The 18,342-nt window shown below is 31.9% G+C and overlaps 2 protein-coding genes across 2 annotated transcripts in view; both read left to right on the top strand.

The window, feature by feature from the left end:
- Nucleotides 1–17,957, top strand: part of LOC119609756 (FH1/FH2 domain-containing protein 3) — a 69,491-nt gene extending 51,534 nt beyond the window's left edge. The window contains 9 exon segments of the mRNA XM_037964659.1: nt 3,676–4,120; nt 4,181–4,327; nt 10,548–10,763; nt 10,848–10,970; nt 11,133–11,288; nt 11,350–11,669; nt 11,731–11,970; nt 14,150–14,376; nt 17,548–17,957. Of these exon segments, the coding sequence (XP_037820587.1) occupies nt 3,676–4,120; nt 4,181–4,327; nt 10,548–10,763; nt 10,848–10,970; nt 11,133–11,288; nt 11,350–11,669; nt 11,731–11,970; nt 14,150–14,376; nt 17,548–17,621 (1,948 nt within the window). The 3' untranslated portion in view covers nt 17,622–17,957.
- On the top strand, nt 2,321–2,789 carry LOC119609753 (acyl-CoA-binding protein-like). The gene is made up of 2 exons (XM_037964655.1): nt 2,321–2,376; nt 2,441–2,789. Exons 1-2 carry the CDS (start codon nt 2,371–2,373, stop codon nt 2,684–2,686), a joined length of 252 nt encoding a protein of 83 aa, XP_037820583.1. The 5' UTR covers nt 2,321–2,370; the 3' UTR covers nt 2,687–2,789.
- Nucleotides 17,958–18,342: the final 385 nt, after the last annotated feature.

Consider the following 18,342-nt stretch of genomic DNA (forward strand, 5'->3'; position numbering starts at 1 on the left):
AATTGCTTCCAATTAGTCTAATCAAAATCTTATCAAACTCAAATCTAAAATAAATATACACATATCTACCTATAAAACATTCGCAAGTTTACACCGGCATTTCAATAAACCGGTGGTTACCAATTCTCTTATCTCTGCAGAAGGCGGTGATAGTTCCAATAACGACTTTTAGCCTAAAGACATGTGGCCCTGCTAAGGCTTATCAGGTTTTCGAATATGTACTAGTATATATATACAATGCAAGTGTTTTTATTCATATGTGGGCAAGAAAGTAATAAATATATTGTCATCATCATTATTATTTCGACAACTTGCTATCAAAAAGTTTGAAAATTTAGTAAAGGAAATACATTGAAATTTAAAAATAAACTTGTGTATGCAATTATACATACACTCGAAAAAAATAGATGATAATTTAAGAGAAAATTCTGAAAAAATTATAGAAGAAATGATTTTAATTTTACAATTTTAATTCCAAATCTCTCATGCGATCTATAGCATAAGGGTGATCGTACTGTAAGCTACTAGAAATTGTTAGTTGTTTTCTCCTGCGATCTACAATGTATATCGTGCAAGTAAGTGAGTGCTGATCGTTACAGCGATCTATTTCCTATATGAGCTTATCTTACCATCAATCCACTTTTAATGGAAAAAGCGAACTAATTTTTATCGTGCAGGAAAGTATGAGCTGATCGTTTTAGCGATCCACTTCTTATATGAGCTCTATCTTTCCTTCAATCCACTTTTTATGGAAAATTATGAGATGATCACTCAGATCAGATCTATAACATATTGTGGGCTGATCGTACTGTGATCTACTTGTTCCAGCAATCTGAATAATTTGATTTCTCCTGCGAGATATTGAGCTTAATTCATCAGCGATCTACTTAGTATAATACAAATTAGTTGATCTTTATAGCTATCTTTCTTATATAAAAAATGGTTGACTGTTCCCTTCAGCGATCTACTTTTTATTAAAAATTGTTCGTTAATCTCTCCTGCGATCTATATTGTTTTGGAAAATATGAGCTGATCGTTACAGCGATCTACTACCTATATGAGCTTATCTTTCCATCAATCCACTTTTTATGGAAAAAGCGATCTCATTTTTATCGTGCAGGAAAGTGTGAGCTGATCGTTTTAGCGATCCACTTCTTATATGAGCTCTATCTTTCCTTCAATCCACTTTTTATGGAAAATTATGTGCTGATCTCTCATGCGATCTATAAGATATTGTAGGCTGATCGTACTGTGAGCTACTTATTCCAGCAATCTACAGGGGAATGATGAGTTGATCTCTCCAGCGAGATATTGAGCTTAATTCATCAGCAATCTACTTAGTATAATACAAATTAGTTGATATTTATAGCGATCTTTTTTATATAAAAAATGGTTGACTGTTCCCTTCAGCGATCTAATTTTTATTAAAATTTGTTCGTTGATCTCTCCTGCGATCTATATTGTTTTGGAAAATATGAGCTGATCGTTACAGCGATCTACTTCCTATGTGAGCTATAATCTCTCCAACGATCAACTTTTTATGGAATATTATGAGCTGATCTCTCTCATCTATAAGATATTGTAGGCTGATCGTACTTGATCTACTGGGAAATGATTAGCTGATCTCTCCTGTGATATATTTCGTATTCTAAGCTATTTTTTTGCCAGCGATCGCGATCTATTTTAATTTAAATTTTATATGAAACTTTAAGCTGATGTCATTTACGATATATTTCACTTTGGAAATTGTGTACAGATCTTTCTAGGAATCTCCTTTCTTTAGGAAGTTTTGCGCTGATCTTTTCAGTGATCTTCTACCTATTTCCAGTGATCAATAAAATCATCGAAAATTGTTTACTGATCGTGGGAAATCTGTTTTTATCACACTTTTCAATTCACTTAAAAGTTTGTCCCCCACATATTTCCGTTACTTCTTCGTAGTCACGTTTCCTTAGCAGTCCCAAACAGTCTCACATAAATACCAAACTGTTATAAAGTTAAGATAAAAAAATCTTATCAATCTCAATAGAAAACTATTTTGGCAATTTATTAAAATGAAATCTAAATTTTAGCATTTTTTTTTATTTTTAGCTGAAATGCAGTTTAACCTTTTCCCCTTTTTTTTTTATCAAATTCTGTTTCGATTATCTATATTTTATAATACTTTATCTGGGGGGCACTTTTGTTATAATCTATTAAATAATAAAGTTTAAACATTATATACGTTTATAAAAAATATAATGAATTACTAATTAAAAATGTGAAATTGCATTTGGTGAAAAATTTTGCTATAAATTAGCAATTTTTTAGCAGTGTAAACATAGTACTTTCGTTGAATCCAACTAAGTAACATCTAAACTAAACATAAAAATGGATGTGAGTATTTCATATTAACAAAAATGTTTAAAGAATTTTTAATTTACTAAATTATATCTTAAAGTTTGCCACCGCCTCCGAAAAAGCCAAGTCTTTCACCAAGAATCCTCCAAATGAGGTCTTCTTGGAATTCTATGGTCTCTATAAACAAGCCACTGCTGGTGATTGCAATATCCAAAAGCCCAGTGCTGTTGATGTTAAGGGTTCCGCCAAATGGACTGCCTGGAATGCTAATAAGGGCATGAGCCAAGATGCTGCTAAGGCTGCTTATGTTGCTGCCTATGAGAAATATGCTCCTCAATATGCTTAAGGCGATATATAGCTTGAAAGTTCTAGTCAAATTTGGTCTCTATCCATCCATTTCCCCTTTTTTATTGTGAAATAAATTGTTGTTTTATTATTTAATAAATTAATTTAACGTTTTTTTATTCAAGTTTAAGAAAATCTGTAAAAACTAGAAACTATAGTCAGGCCTAAGATCTTCAATATAGTCTGGCCTATTATAGTCTTAACTATAGCATCGCCTAAAGTGTGTGCTATAGTCTTGACTATATTTTTCTCTTTATACTGGCCTAGAGTCTTGACAATATTCTTGACTATAATCTGGCCTATAATCTTGACTATAGTCTTGACTATAATTTGGTCTATAGTCTGGCTTATAGTCTTGACTATAGTCTGTCTTATAGTCTTGACTAAAGTCTGGCCTATAGTATTGTCTATAGGTTGGGCATCAGTCTGGCCTATAGACTTGACTATAACCTGGCCTATAGTCTTCACAATAGTCTGTCATATAGACTATACTATAGTCTGGCCTACAGTCTTGACTATAGTCTGGCCTATTGTCTTGACAATATTCTGGCCTATAGTTTTTACTATAGTCTGACCTAAAGTCTTGACTATAGTCTGGCCTATTGTCTTGGCAATATTCTGGCCTATAATCTTGACACTATTCTGTCCTATAGTCTTGACAATATTCTGGCCTATAGTCATTACTATAGTCTGGCCTATAGACTTTACTATAGTCTGGACTATAGTTTTGACTACAGTCTTAACTATAGTCTGGCCTATAGTCTATCATATAGACTAGACTATAGTCTGTCATAGTCCTATGTTCTTGACTATAGTCCGACATCCTCTCGCCTATAGTGTGAATATTGTTTGGTCTAAAGTATTGACTATAGTCTGGCCTATAGTCTTACGGCGATTTCGTGTTGAACTTTCTAGTCAAATTTGGTCTCTATTCTTTTCTCCAAAATTCTAAAATATTTTAATCAAATCTTCATTAACCTTTCCTTTCAGATCCTCTAGTGTCGATCAGGAAATCAAAAAACCCGAACCGAAAAAATCCGAAAACGATCTACAATGGGAAGAATTGGTACGCAACATTTCAAGACCACTCAATTTGTGTGATCTCGACTTTACCGATCTGAACTCGGAAGACGAAAAGGATATATTAGCTCCCAGAGGCTTTGGTAGAGGCATACCACCACCACCTCCCCCAATAGGAGGTGTGGCGCTACCACCACCCATGATGCCTACACATTTAGTGTGTCCACCACCCATGAATCATCCCATGTCCATGTCAAATACCAGTAATGGTAGTGGTGCTCTTATACCACCACCCATGTTTAGTTATAGTGGTTATGGTAATGCCAGTCTAACGAATAGTTTTAATAGTTCCATGAATGGTTCGATAAATGGTGATATGAGTAGTATGAATACGATTAAGAAAAATAAGAAAACGGTAAGTTATAGCAGAAGTTATCGAAATAGTAGAGATTTATTTTACTTAATATTTTCTTAGGTCAAACTCTTTTGGAAAGAGGTTAGAGAAGATTTAATACCCGTATCTGTGGGTAAAACTATTTGGGATGAATTACCTGCCGCCAATGTTGATACACAAAAATTAGAACATTTGTTTGAGTCCCGAGCCAAAGATTTAATGACAAAGGTAAATTTTGCTATTTTTTTTAAATAAGATCTATAGGTACTTATAATGCTAGTCTAAGGGCTGTGCGATATATGCAAAGAGAGCCTTTTAATTTATGTATGTGATTTACTAAACTGCTATCTACCTAACGGCTAAATATTATAGGGCTAGTTTTGGTTTAAAGTTGATTATAATTTTTCCTTCTACTGAAACAAAAATATCGCTTTGGGTTATTGAATATTTTATTGGAATCTGAATGGAATAAAACACAAATAAACCGAGAACAGAACATAGAAGCATTTTGGGTTGTAAATTTTATTAGGTCTGCCTAAGTCCATAATTTTTACTATAGTCTAGTGTAAAGTCTTTAATATAGTAAAGTCTAAAGTCTAGTTCATAGTCTAGTGTGTAGCCTAGTCTATAATCTAGTCTATAGACTAGTATGTAGTCTAATCTATAGTCTAGTCTATAGTCTAGTCTATAGTCTAGTCTATAGTCTAGTCTATAGTCTAGTCTATAGTCTATTCTGTAGTCAAGTCCATAATATAGTCTAAGTCTAGTCTATAGTCTAGTATATAGTCTAGTCTATAGTCTAGTCTATAGTCTAGTCTATAGTCTAGTCTATAGTCTAGTCTATAGTCTAGTCTAGTCTAGTCTGTAGTCTAGTCTAGTCTATAGTCTAGTCTATAGTCTAGTCTATAGTCTAGTCTATAGTCTAGTCTGTAGTCTAGTCTATAGTATAGTCTATAGTCTAATCTATAGACAAGTCTACTGTCTTGCCTATAGTATAATATAAAACATTGTATAGAGTCTAATCTATAGTCTAGTCAAGTCTACATTCCAGTTTAGACTATAAACTATCTATTGTCTAGTATATAGTCTAGTTATAGACTAGTCTAGTCTATAGTCTAGTCTATAATCTGGTATATAGTCTAGTCTATAGTCGGGTCTTAGTCTAGTCTATGTCCAGTCTATAATCTAGTCTATAATCTAGTTTATAGTCTAGTCTATAGTGTAGTCTATAGTCTAGTCTATAGTCTAGTCTATAATCTAGTCTATAGTCTAGTCTATAGTCTAGTCTATAGTCTAGTCTATAGTCTAGTCTATAGTCTATAGTCTAGTCTAGATCTAGTCTATAGTCTAGTCTATATCTAGTCCTACTAGTCTATCTATAGTCTAGTCTATAGTCTAGTCATAGTCAATCTATAGTCTAGTCTATAGTCTAGTCTATAGTCTAGTCTATAGTCTAGTCTATAGTCTAGTCTAGTTAGTCTAGTCTATAGTCTAGTCTATAGTCTAGTCTATAGTTCTAGGTCTATAGTCTAGTCTATAGTCTAGTCTATAGTCTAGTCTATAGTCTAGTCTATAGTCTAGTCTATAGTCTAGTCTATAGTCTAGTCTATAGTCTAGTCTATAGTCTAGTCTATAGGTCTAGTCTATAGTCTAGTCTATAGTCTAGTCTATAGTCTAGTCTATAGTCTAGTCTATAGTCTAGTCTATAGTCTAGTCTATAGTCTAGTCTATAGTCTAGTCTATAGTCTAGTCTATAGTCTAGTCTATAGTCTAGTCTATAGTCTAGTCTATAGTCTAGTCTAAGTCTAGTCTATAGTCTAGTCTATAGTCTAGTCTATAGTCTAGTCTATAGTCTAGTCTATAGTCTAGTCTATAGTCTAGTCTATAGTCTAGTCTGTAGTCTAGTCCATAATATAGTCTACAGTCTAGTCTACAGTCTAGTCTACAGTCTAGTCTATAGTCTAGTCTGTAGTCTAGTCATAGTCTAGTCTATAGTCTAATCTATAGACAAGTATACATTCTTGGCTATATAATATAAAACATTGTATAGAGTCTAATCTATAGTCCAGTCAAGTCTACATTCCAGTTTAGACTATAACTATCTATTGTCTAGTATATAGTCTAGTTTATAGACTAGTCTAGTCTATAATCTGGAATATAGTCTAGTCTGTAGTCTGGTCTATAGTCCAGGGTATAATCTAGTCTATAATCTAGTTTATAGTCTAGTCTATAGTCTATTCTATAGTCTAGTCTATAGTCTAGTCTATAGTCTAGTCTATAGTCTAGTCTATAGTCTAGTCTATAGTCTAGTCTATAGTCTAGTCTATAGTCTAGTCTATAGTCTAGTCTATAGTCTAGTCTATAGTCTAGTCTATAGTCTAGTCTATAGTCCTAGTCTATAGTCAGTCTATAGTCTAGTCTATAGTCTAGTCTATAGTCTAGTCTATAGCCAAGTCTATAGTCTAGTCTATAGTCTAGTCTATAGTCTAGTCTATAGTCCAGTCTATAGTCTAGTCTAATAGTCTGGTCTATAGTCCAGTATAGTCTAGTCTATCGTCTAGTCTATAGTCTAGGTCTATAATCTAGTCTATAGTGTAGTCCTATAGTTATTTTGTAAAATTGTTTCCAATTTTATTTTACATGTACCTTTAATTAATACCAAATACCAAAGGCCTTATTGGACCCCTAATTTGATCAGAAATTTGTAAACCCAGTTCGTTTTTTGATAGATCCTCTATGACCTAATTTAATCAGAAATTTTTAAATGCCAGTTATTTATATATCTATAGAGTCCACTATGACCCCTTATATCGCACAGCCCAATTTTGAATACATTAATGAAATGACTTTTTAGAAGACAAAAAACAATGACTAATTTGTATGTTTATTGTTAACAAATTCGGCCTAAGGTTTTTTAAATTAAACAAAAAAGTATAGCCAGCAAGATGATAATGTAGAAACGTTCTACATTTTACTGATAAACGAACGATCAAGTTTCAATTTCGAAATATAAAATTTTGCTGGTTATATTTTTTTCTATTTAAATCTTTTAATTAAATTTAAAATTTATAACTGTCAAATACTATATGTTTTCAAAATATTAATGTATTCTTTCTTTTTTTTCTCTGTATTTTTTATATATTTTTTTTTATAATTTGTGCCTACCAACGGAATGTTTCTATGTTTATTATTTATTATTATTCTAAAACAAAAAAATTTAAAACTCAATCTTCTCAAAAATAATAATAATAAATTGAATATTATATTTGTTAAATGTTTTTTCTAAAAAAACTCCTTTAGGAGGTGAGTGCAATTTCAAATTCAAAAAGAAAATATAAATTATAAATTCATAATTTTTGTTAAATTGTTTAAATGTTTTCATTTATTGGTGTTGGTTTTATGTTATTTATTTAAAAAAAATACTTTGCACACACACTCATATAAACACATGAACTATTTTGCACTTGGTTTTTGGTTTTAAAAATAAAAACTTTTGTTAAAATATGAAATTAAAAAAAAAATTTTACAATTTTATAAGTTCAACACTCTGAAACCTTTAATTATGTACTCTTACTTGCTTCAGTATTAGTATAGTATATTGTTAACTTAAACCCGTCACACCTATTGTTGATTTTTATGTTTTTGATTAAATATTTGTTAAATGTTTTTCATTTCGTTCCTTATTGTATAATTCATTTTTTTTTTTTTGTAAATTTGTTATTACATATTTGTTCCTAAAAACTATACACAATTTTCAAACAAATACTATAATGAGATATCTGCTGAAAACGAGTACCATTACCTATTCAAACGTAACAATATTGTGACACTTTTTAGGAACCAGGGTATTTTGATATCCGTCATCTTTACCACATAATTTTTAAAAATATTTGTATTATAGTTTACATAAGTGTAAAAAATTTTGATTTAAGAGGATCATATCGTATTTTGGCCCATAATTAGAAAGTAATATAGTAGAAAACTTTTTTACCTAAAATTAATTTTGCATGGGTAACTATAAATTCTAATTACGGGATTACCTATTCATCGGTATAATGTCATATCTCATGAAAACTTTGAATTATGAACAATATATGTAACTAGCATAAGATCATTTCCAAAATAAGACTATTGTCAGAACTTTAGACAAGACCTCAGGGTGGACTACCGATATATCAACTGGCAGGACTAAAGAAAATACTACTGTCCGAAATAAAGACAATACTATAGGCAAGATTATAGCCGGGACTATAGATACCATAATCTGACTACAGACAAGACTATAGTCTGAACTATAGACACGACTATATTCTCGATTATAGACAATACTATATTCTGGACTAAAGACAAGACTATATTCTAGTCTATAGTTTGGACTATAGACGAGACTTTAGTCTAGACTATGGACGAGACTTTAGTCTGGACTATAGATGAGACTATAAACAAAACTATAGTCTGGACTATAAACAAGACTATTTTCTGGACTATAGACAAGACTATAGTCTGGACTATAGACAAAACTATAGTCTGGACTATAGACAAGACTATAGTCTGGACTATAGACAAGACTAAAGTCTAGACTATAGACAAGACTATAGTCTGGACTATAGACAAGACTATAGTCTGGACTATAGACAAGACTATAGTCTGGACTATAGACAAGACTATAGTCTGGACTATAGACAAGACTAAAGTCTTCACTATAGACAAGACTATAGTCTGGACTATAGACAAGACTATAGTCTTGACTATAGACAAGACTATAGTCTGGACTATAGACAAGACTATAGTTTGGACTATAGACAAGACTATAGTCTGGACTATAGACAAGACTATAGTCTGGACTATAAACAAGACTATAGTCTGGACTATAGACAAGACTATAGTCTGGACTATAGACAAGACTATAGTTTGGACTATAGACAAGACTATAGTCTGGACTATAGACAAGACTATAGTCTTGACTATAGACAAGACTATAGTCTGGACTATAGACAAGACTATAGTTTGGACTATAGACAAGACTATAGTCTGGACTATAGACAAGACTATGGTCTGTACTATAGACAAGACTATGGTCTGGACTATAGACAAGACTATGGTCTGGACTATAGACAATACTATAGTCTGGACTATAAACAATACTATAGTCTGGACTATAGACAATACTATAGTCTGGACTGTAGACAAGACTATAGTCTGGACTATAGAGATGACTATAGTCTGGACTATAGACAATACTATAGAAAAGACTATATTCTGGAGTATAGGCAAGACTAAAGTCTGGGGTATGGAAAATACTATACTGAATTATGGACAAGACTGTAGTCCGGACTATAGAAAAGACTAAAGTCTGGGCTATAGATAAGACTACAGTGTGGCCTATAGACAAGACTGTAGCCTGAACTGTAGAATAGACTATACTGAACTATAGATAAGACTGTAGCCTGAATTATGGAATAGACTATACTGAACTATATACAAGACTATAGTCGAGGGTATAGATAATAGTCTGGATTTAAAATAAGATTATTTTGTGGACTACAGACAAGATCGTAGTCAGAACTTGAGACAAGACTACAGTTAGAACTGTAGACAAGTCCATAGTCAGAACTTTAGACAAGTCTATAGTTTTGACAAAACTAGAGCCTATAGACAAGAATTAACGAGAATATGGTCAGGATTATAGGTAGAACTATAGACAGGTCTATAGTAAATACTTTAGAAGATGCAATACGGACAAAACTATAGCATGTACTACAGGCAAGGCGTAGGTCTGGACTACAAATAAGAATATAGAGGATACTGTAGATGAGACTATGGAAGATATTATATTCAACACTTTAGTCGGGACAAAAGCCAAGACTATAACCGAAACAAAATCCAATAGATAGTTGGTAGAGGCTATAGACAAGATTATATGGAATTTTGTTTCTTGATAAGCAGTCGAAACAGAAAATAGTCTGGTCTATAGACAAGATTTGTAATAAATTATTCGAAATTTATACTATAGTTTGGACTATAGAAAATATTGTATTATGAATATTGTACTGGACTTCAAACAAGTTATTATTATAAATAACATTATGCTTTCATTATCGGTGTAGGACACCGCCATTATCGGATTTAATAATAGTTAGAAAAATCACATCAGTAACATCAATAGTTCCTTCCTTGGCTAAAAACCAAATAATTATTGGGTTGGTAATATGTATAACTCATACAATTTCAGTTATTCTTTTATTTTTCCTCTGGTTTCTTTCATTCCTACTTATATACTACAAATATAATCATTTCAACATTTACACTTTAGAACCACATTGTTGCTATAATGTTTAATGTTTTTTTTTACCAATTGCTTTATATCCATTTTAAAATCTCATACCTATTCATTAATCAAAAACTAAACTTTATTATAAAACGGCAATTTTCTTAAACCAACTTACAGAAACAACAAGAAATGAATAAAAGCAAAGAAGTCATTGTACTCGATCATAAACGATCGAATGCTATCAATATTGCAATGACAAAATTGCCACCACCGCGAGCCATTAAGGCGGCTATTTTGAAAATGGATGCTACTGTGGTGACGCGAGAGGGTATCGATAAGTTGTTGAATATGTTACCCACTGACGAGGAGAAGGGTAAAATACAAGAAGCTCAGGTAAGTAATTATCGTCAAGTATTTGGAATCCTTGTGAAATTGAAATTTTTGAATTTATTGAATAATCTTGGATGTGTTTTTCAGATGGCTAATCCAGAGTTGCCTTTGGGCAGTGCTGAACAATTCTTATTAACTTTGGCTTCAATCTCCGAATTGGCTGCTAGGTTAAGATTATGGGCATTCCGTTTAGATTTTGATAATAGTGAGGTAAGAAGATCCATGCTTGTAATCTCTGGTTGAACAACTTGAAAATAATTCAAAGATGTTCCGAAATTTGTTGTCCTTTTTTTAAAATTTCCCTAGGATTCGGCTTTAATAGATCTGCTTTGAAAATACATTAATTTTGTTTCTTTTTTATATTTTTTTCAGAAAGAAATTGCTGAACCTTTAATGGACCTAAAACAGGGCATTGAAATTCTTAAAAATAATCGTACATTCAAATGTATTTTGTCAACTTTACTATCAGTGGGCATCTTTTTAAATGGTGCTCCCGTTAAGGGCTTCCAAATAGAATACTTATCAAAGGTAACATAACCATTTCAGCATCTTAAACAAACTGCAAATAACTCTATATCATGCACTCTAGGTTCCCGAGGTTAAAGATACCGTGCATAAACATTCACTACTACACCATATGTGTCACATGGTCATGGAGTCCGGTAATGAAACTACAGATTTATATTCCGAAATTGGTCCCATTACCAGAGCCTCTAAGGCTGATTTTAATGATTTGGCTCATAATCTATCCCAGTTGGAACATGAATGCAAAGCTTCTTGGGATCGTTTGAAGTTAATAGCTAAACACGATTGTCCACCTCAGTTGAAACAGAAATTGGTCGACTTTTTAGCTGATTGTGCTGAGAGAATTATTATTCTACAAGTTGTTCACCGCAGAATTATGAATAGGTAAGCTAGGGTTTTATAGGGATCTCATCGAAAAATTGTAATTCTTTTGTTTTTGTTCTAGATACCGCAAATTTTTATTGTGGTTGGGCGTGCCTCAACATAGTGTGGCCGATTCAAGACCTAATGAATTCTGTCGCATTGTTTCCGAATTTGCTTTAGAATATCGCACCACTAGGGAAAGAGTTCAACAGCAAATCGAAAAGAAAGCCAATCATAGAGAAAGAAATAAGACTAGAGGCAAATTGATTGTCGATATTGCCAAATTTAAAACCAAAGAAGATAAACAAGATGCTGAATTAAAGTGAGTAGAACAATAAATCATGGTCTGGATTATAGACAAGACTATAGTCTGGACTACATACTAGACTATAGTATGGACTGTAGATAATTCTATAGCCTGGACAATAGACTAGACTATAGTCTGAAATATAGACTCGACTATAGACAAAACTTTAGTCTTAGATAGAGCTATAGAGTCTAGGCAATAGATAAAACTAATATGTGGACTATAGGTACGACTATAGACTAAACTATAAACAAGACTGATCTGGACTCTAAATAAAACTATAGCCTAGACTATAGCCAAGACTATATTCTAGGCTGCAGACAAAACTATAGACTTGACTATAGATATGACTATTGTCTGGACTTAAGATAAAACTATAGTCTATAATATAGATAAGATTATACTATGTATAGACAAGATTTTAGTCTGGACTATAGATAAGACTGTAGTTTGGACTAGTATGTACTTTAATCTCGACTATACATAAGGCTATTGTCTAGACTATGAACAAGACTGTAGCTTGGACTACAGACAAGACTATAGTTTGTACTAGACAAGGCTTTAGTCTGGACTATAAACAAGTCTGTGCTATTGACAGGATGATAGACTGGACTATAGTGTGGGCAATAGACAAGACTATAGTCTGGACTATATACAAGACTGTAGTCTGGACTATAGACAAGACTACAGTATGGACTATAGACAAGACTATAGTATGGTCTATAGACAAGACTATAGTCTGGACTATAGACAAGACTATATTCTGGACTATAGACAAGACTATAGTCTGGACTATAGACAAGACTGTAGTCTGGACTATAGACAAGACTATAGTCTGGACTATAGAAAAGACTTTAGTCTAGACTATAGACAAGACTATAGTCTGGACTATAGACAAGACTATAGTCTGGACTATAGACAAGACTATAGTCTGGACTATAGACAAGACTATAGTGTGGACTATAGACAAGACCATAGTTTGAATTAAATATAGTCTGGGCTATAGACAACACTATAGTCTGGACTATAGACAAGACTATAGTCTGAACTATAGACAAGACTATAGTCTGAACTATAGACAAGACGATAGTCTGAACTATAGACAAGACGATAGTCTGAACTATAGACAAGACTATAGTCTGGCCTATAGACAAGACCATAGTCTGGACTATAGACAAGACTATAGTCTGGACTGTAGACAAGACTATAGTCTGGACTATAGACAAGACTATAGTCTGGACTATAGACAAGACTATAGTCTGGACTATAGACAAGACTATAGTCTGAACTATAGACAAGACTATAGTCTGGACTATAGACAAGACTATAGTCTGGACTATAGACAAGACTATAGTCTGGACTATAGACAAGACTATAGTCTGGACTATAGACAAGTCTATAGTCTGGACTATAGACAAGACTATAGTCTGGACTATAGACAAGACTATAGTCTGAACTATAGACAAGACTATAGTCTGGACTATAGACAAGACTATAGTCTGAACTATAGACAAGACTATAGTCTGGACTATAGACAAGACTATAGTCTGGACTATAGACAAGACTATAGTCTGGACTATAGACAAGACTATAGTCTGGACTATAGACAAGACTATAGTCTGGACTATAGACAAGACTATAGTCTGGACTATAGACAAGACTATAGTGTGGACTATAGACAAGACTATAGTCTGGACTATAGACAAGACTGTAGTCTGGACTATAGACAAGACTATAGTCTGGACTATAGACAAGACTATAGTCTGGACTATAGACAAGACTATAGTCTGGACTATAGACAAGACTATAATCTGGACTATAGACAAGACTATAGTCTGGACTATAGACAAGACTATAGTCTGGACTATTGACAAGACTATAGTCTGGACTATAGGCAAGACTACAGCCGGAACTATAAACAAGACTATAGTATGGACTATAGACAAGACTATAGTCCAGCCTACAGACAAGATTATGGTTTGGACTATGGGAAGACTATAGCAAGACAGTAGTATGGACTATTGACAAGATTATAGTCTGAACAATGGATCCGGCTGTAGTCTATATAGTTTGTAGTCTGAGCTATACAGAAGACTATAGTGTCGAATAGTAACTGGACTATATAGTCTTGACTACATATATACTGAAATTTTTAAATGTAAATTCATTTTATTAATCTATAATTTCCCTTCAGATCCCTTTTGGGCACACCCAACGCCGATACACCCGATGGTACTTTAACCTGGCGACGTCGACGTGCCGAAAATTTACGTTCACCCGTTTTGCGACAAAGCGAAGAGAATTTCACCGATGGTGATGACGAAATCTTAGAGTCTTTAGTAAAAACCGCCACCAAAGCCCCCGGCACTAGAACAACACCCAGAGAACGTAAACGTACTCGTCATGCTGATAGAAAATCATGTAAGTTTTATATTTTCTTTACTTTTTATAGTACGATTTAAATAAATTTTATAAATATTTCTTAATTTGGGTGATGGTTTTTTAAACGAATATAATTTCATTATTTTTTTTTATTTTTATCACACTTTAGGTTTTAATTTTTTCAATACACAACACTCTCAAGATTAGAACTCAATAAATTAAAAAAAAAAATATTTCCAATTTTTATAAAAATTATCAAAATTTACTAGAAAACATGTTAAAAAAAAGTAATTTTTTGTGTTTTTATATAAGAATCACAGCAGATAATTCCAAATTCGAAATAATTTTAAATTAATCCTTAATCAATTTTCTGCTGTGATTACTTTTATCTATTTGTCAATTTAACTACAATTTTAATCGATATAATAACGCCCATTATCTCAGTAACTGGTTAAGTTTTTGAAAACTTTAAACTTGTTGTTGAGTTAATGGTGTTTTTATTTTCTTTAAGTATTAATTTATTTAACCTTAATGTTTTTAATTTATTTTTAATTTTGTTTTCTATTTTTTTTATTTCCTTTTCATTTCACAACATTGGCTTCAATATCCATTGGTTATTCTAACTGAACTCTCTTGTCATTCACTATTTCCTTTCTAATATTTTGTTAATATTTCTATGGGGAATTTTAACTTTATCATAAATGTTTTAATACAAAACTTCATAATACTAATTTCCTTAAAAAACCAACCATTTTCATCATACTCATACTGTGTTCCCCCGACCTCCCCAAAAAAACCAATTGGAAAATTCATTTAACTGAAGTGAAGCGTTCACGTACCCGCGAAGGATTTACAGTTGAAAGAGTTCCATCGCCATAGATTTTTTTAGAGTGTGTTGCCAATAGAGAAATGTTTTTTTTCGCGTCAATTACTCATAAATATAATTTTATTTTAGTTTTTTAATGGTTAGTGGATTTTGTTTTTTTATTAAAATTTTTTTTCTTCATATTTATTGTTTGTTTTTTGTGTAAATTTTTGCATGAGTTTTTAATTGCTTTTGGTATATATTTTTGTATTTTATTTAAATTTAAATTAAGAAAACCCGTTTTGATTCTTAACGAATGCGAAGTAAATTTTTTAAATGTTTTTATTTATTGCATGTAATTTGTTGTAATTTTAGGAAATGTTAAAGAGAGATCCATTTTCGAACCACTTTTTTTTCTACAGGCCAGAATATAGAGACAAACTATAGACCACACAAGACTATACTATAATCTGCACTAAAGGCTAGAATAGACAATACTATAGTTTGGACTATAGACAAGACAATAGTCTGGACTACAGACAAGACAATAAATAGTCTGTACTACAGACTAGATATAGTCTGTACTATAGGCTCTACTATAAGCAAGACTATAGTCTGGACTATAAACAAGACTATAGTCTGGACTATAAACAAGACTATAGTCTGACTATAGACAAGACTATAGTCTGGACTATAAACAAGACTATAGTCTGGAATATGAACAAGACTATAGTCTGGAATATAGACTAGACTATTGTCTGGACTATAGACAAGAATAAAGTTGGGACTATAGACAAGACTATAGAGAATTATAGTTATAGTCTGGACTATATACAAGACTATAGTCTGGACTACAGACAAAACAATAGTCTGGACTACAGACAAAACATAGTCTGGACTACAGACAAGACTATAGACAAGACTATAGTCTGGACTATAGTCTGGACTATAGACAAGACTATAGACAAGACTATAGTCTGGACTATAGACAAGACTATAGTCTGGACTATAGACAAGACTATAGTCTGGACTATAGACAAGACTATAGTCTGGACTATAGACAAGACTATAGTCTGGACTATAGACAAGACTATAGTCTGGACTATAGACAAGACTATAGTCTGGACTATAGACAAGACTATAGTCTGGACTATAGACAAGACTATAGTCTGGACTATAGACAAGACTATAGTCTGGACTATAGTCTGGACTATAGACAAGACTATAGTCTGAACTATAGACAATACTATAGTCTGGACTATAGACAATACTATAGTCTGGAATATAGACAAGACTATAGTCGGACTACAGACAAGACAATAGTCTGTACTACAGACAAGACTAAAGTCTGGAATATAGACAAGACTATAGTCGGAACTATAGACAAGACTATAGTCCGGACTATAGACAAGATATAGTCTGGACTATATACAAGACTATAGACAAGACTATAGACAAGATTGTAGTCTGGACTATAGACAAGACTATAGTCTGGACTATAGACAAGACTATAGCTGGACTATAGACAATACTATAGTCTGGACTTATAGACAAGACGATAGTCTGGACTATAGACAAGACTACAGTCCGGAACTATAGACAGAATATAGTCTAGACTATATACAAGACATAGACAAGACTATAGTCTGGGCTATAGGCAAGCTATAGTTTGAATTATATATAGTCTGGACTATAGACAAGACTATAGTCTGGACTATAGACAAGACTATAGTCTGGACATATAGACAAGACTATAGTCCTGGACTATAGACAAGACTATAGTCCTGGACTATAGACAAGACTAAGTCTGGACTATAGACAAGACTATAGTCTGGACTATAGACAAGACTATAGTCTGGACTATAGACAAGACTATAGTCTGGACTATAGACAAGACTATAGTCTTGGACTATAGACAAGACTATAGTCTGGACTATAGAAGACTATAGTCTGACTATAGTCCTGGACTATAGACAAGACTATAGTCTGGACTATAGTCTGGACTATAGACAAGACTATAGTCTGGACTATAGACAAGACTATAGTCTGGACTATAGAGAAGACTATAGTCTGGACTATAGACAAGACTATAGTCTGGACTATAGACAAGACTATAGTCTGGACTATAGACAAGACTATAGTCTGGACTATAGACAAGACTATAGTCTGGACTATAGACAGGACTATTGTCTGGACTTAAGACTTAACAAATGCATGTTGTAATCAAATTTTTCCTTAAATATTTTTTACAAACTGAATTAAGAAAATTAACAGCTTTTCTACTCTAAGAATTTTATAATAACAATTTAAATTTTTATAACAATTTGCACAGTTCTGTTAAATATTGAAAAAAAAAACTTATTATAATAAAAAACTTATTTATTTCCAACTTTATTCCATTCCAGTGCGTCGTACTCTTAAGAACGGTTTAACCGAAGAAGAAAAACTACAAGTAGCAGCTTTAATAAAAACCTATTAAGAATTTTTATAACAAATTGACTGATTTTTAAAGATTTTGCTAAATATTTATTAAAACAACTGATGCTAAAATCAACAGCAGACTGAATACGGAAAAATTTTGAAAATCAAAGTTGGAAAAAAATAAGCCAACCACAATTTAAAGACGATCTCAAGCAAAAAAGGATTTATATAAATGGTTTCAAAACTATAAACAAAAGGTGGATACAGGAATTGAAAAGATGAAAAAACAATAACCAGTTTGAAAATAAACTAGAAAAAATACGATAAAAATGTAAAACTTTTAAAACAACGATTAAGAAATCGAAAAAAAAAGATTTCAAAATGTATAAATTATGAAAAACAAAAGAATAGTTTTAGTTTTAAAGAATTATTCCTAATGAGATTTTATTATTTTAAATTTTTATGTTTTGTTTTCATTTTTTTTTTTATTAAAATTCAATAATTTCATTTAAGTATTCTAATTCATAAGTAATTTTGTTAAAAATTAAAAATATTAAGCTAATATATTTATAAATATATACAAATTAATTTGTTTTGTTGAGTTTTTATTTAATTTTTTTTAATAAATTTTTTATTTTCTTCTTTTTTTTAAACCAAAAATATTACAAAAAAATTTAAAGTAAAAAGCTTAATTATATTTATAATAATATAAAAAAATTATAATTTATTTTCAATTATACTGTATATTAAATTAATTTAAACAAAAACTATTTACTACT

The sequence above is a fragment of the Lucilia sericata genome, unplaced genomic scaffold (genome assembly GCF_015586225.1).
Source record: "Lucilia sericata isolate MDLA Ls3-8-SP2 unplaced genomic scaffold, ASM1558622v1 Contig001055F_arrow, whole genome shotgun sequence".
NCBI classification, from domain to species: domain Eukaryota; kingdom Metazoa; phylum Arthropoda; class Insecta; order Diptera; family Calliphoridae; genus Lucilia; species Lucilia sericata.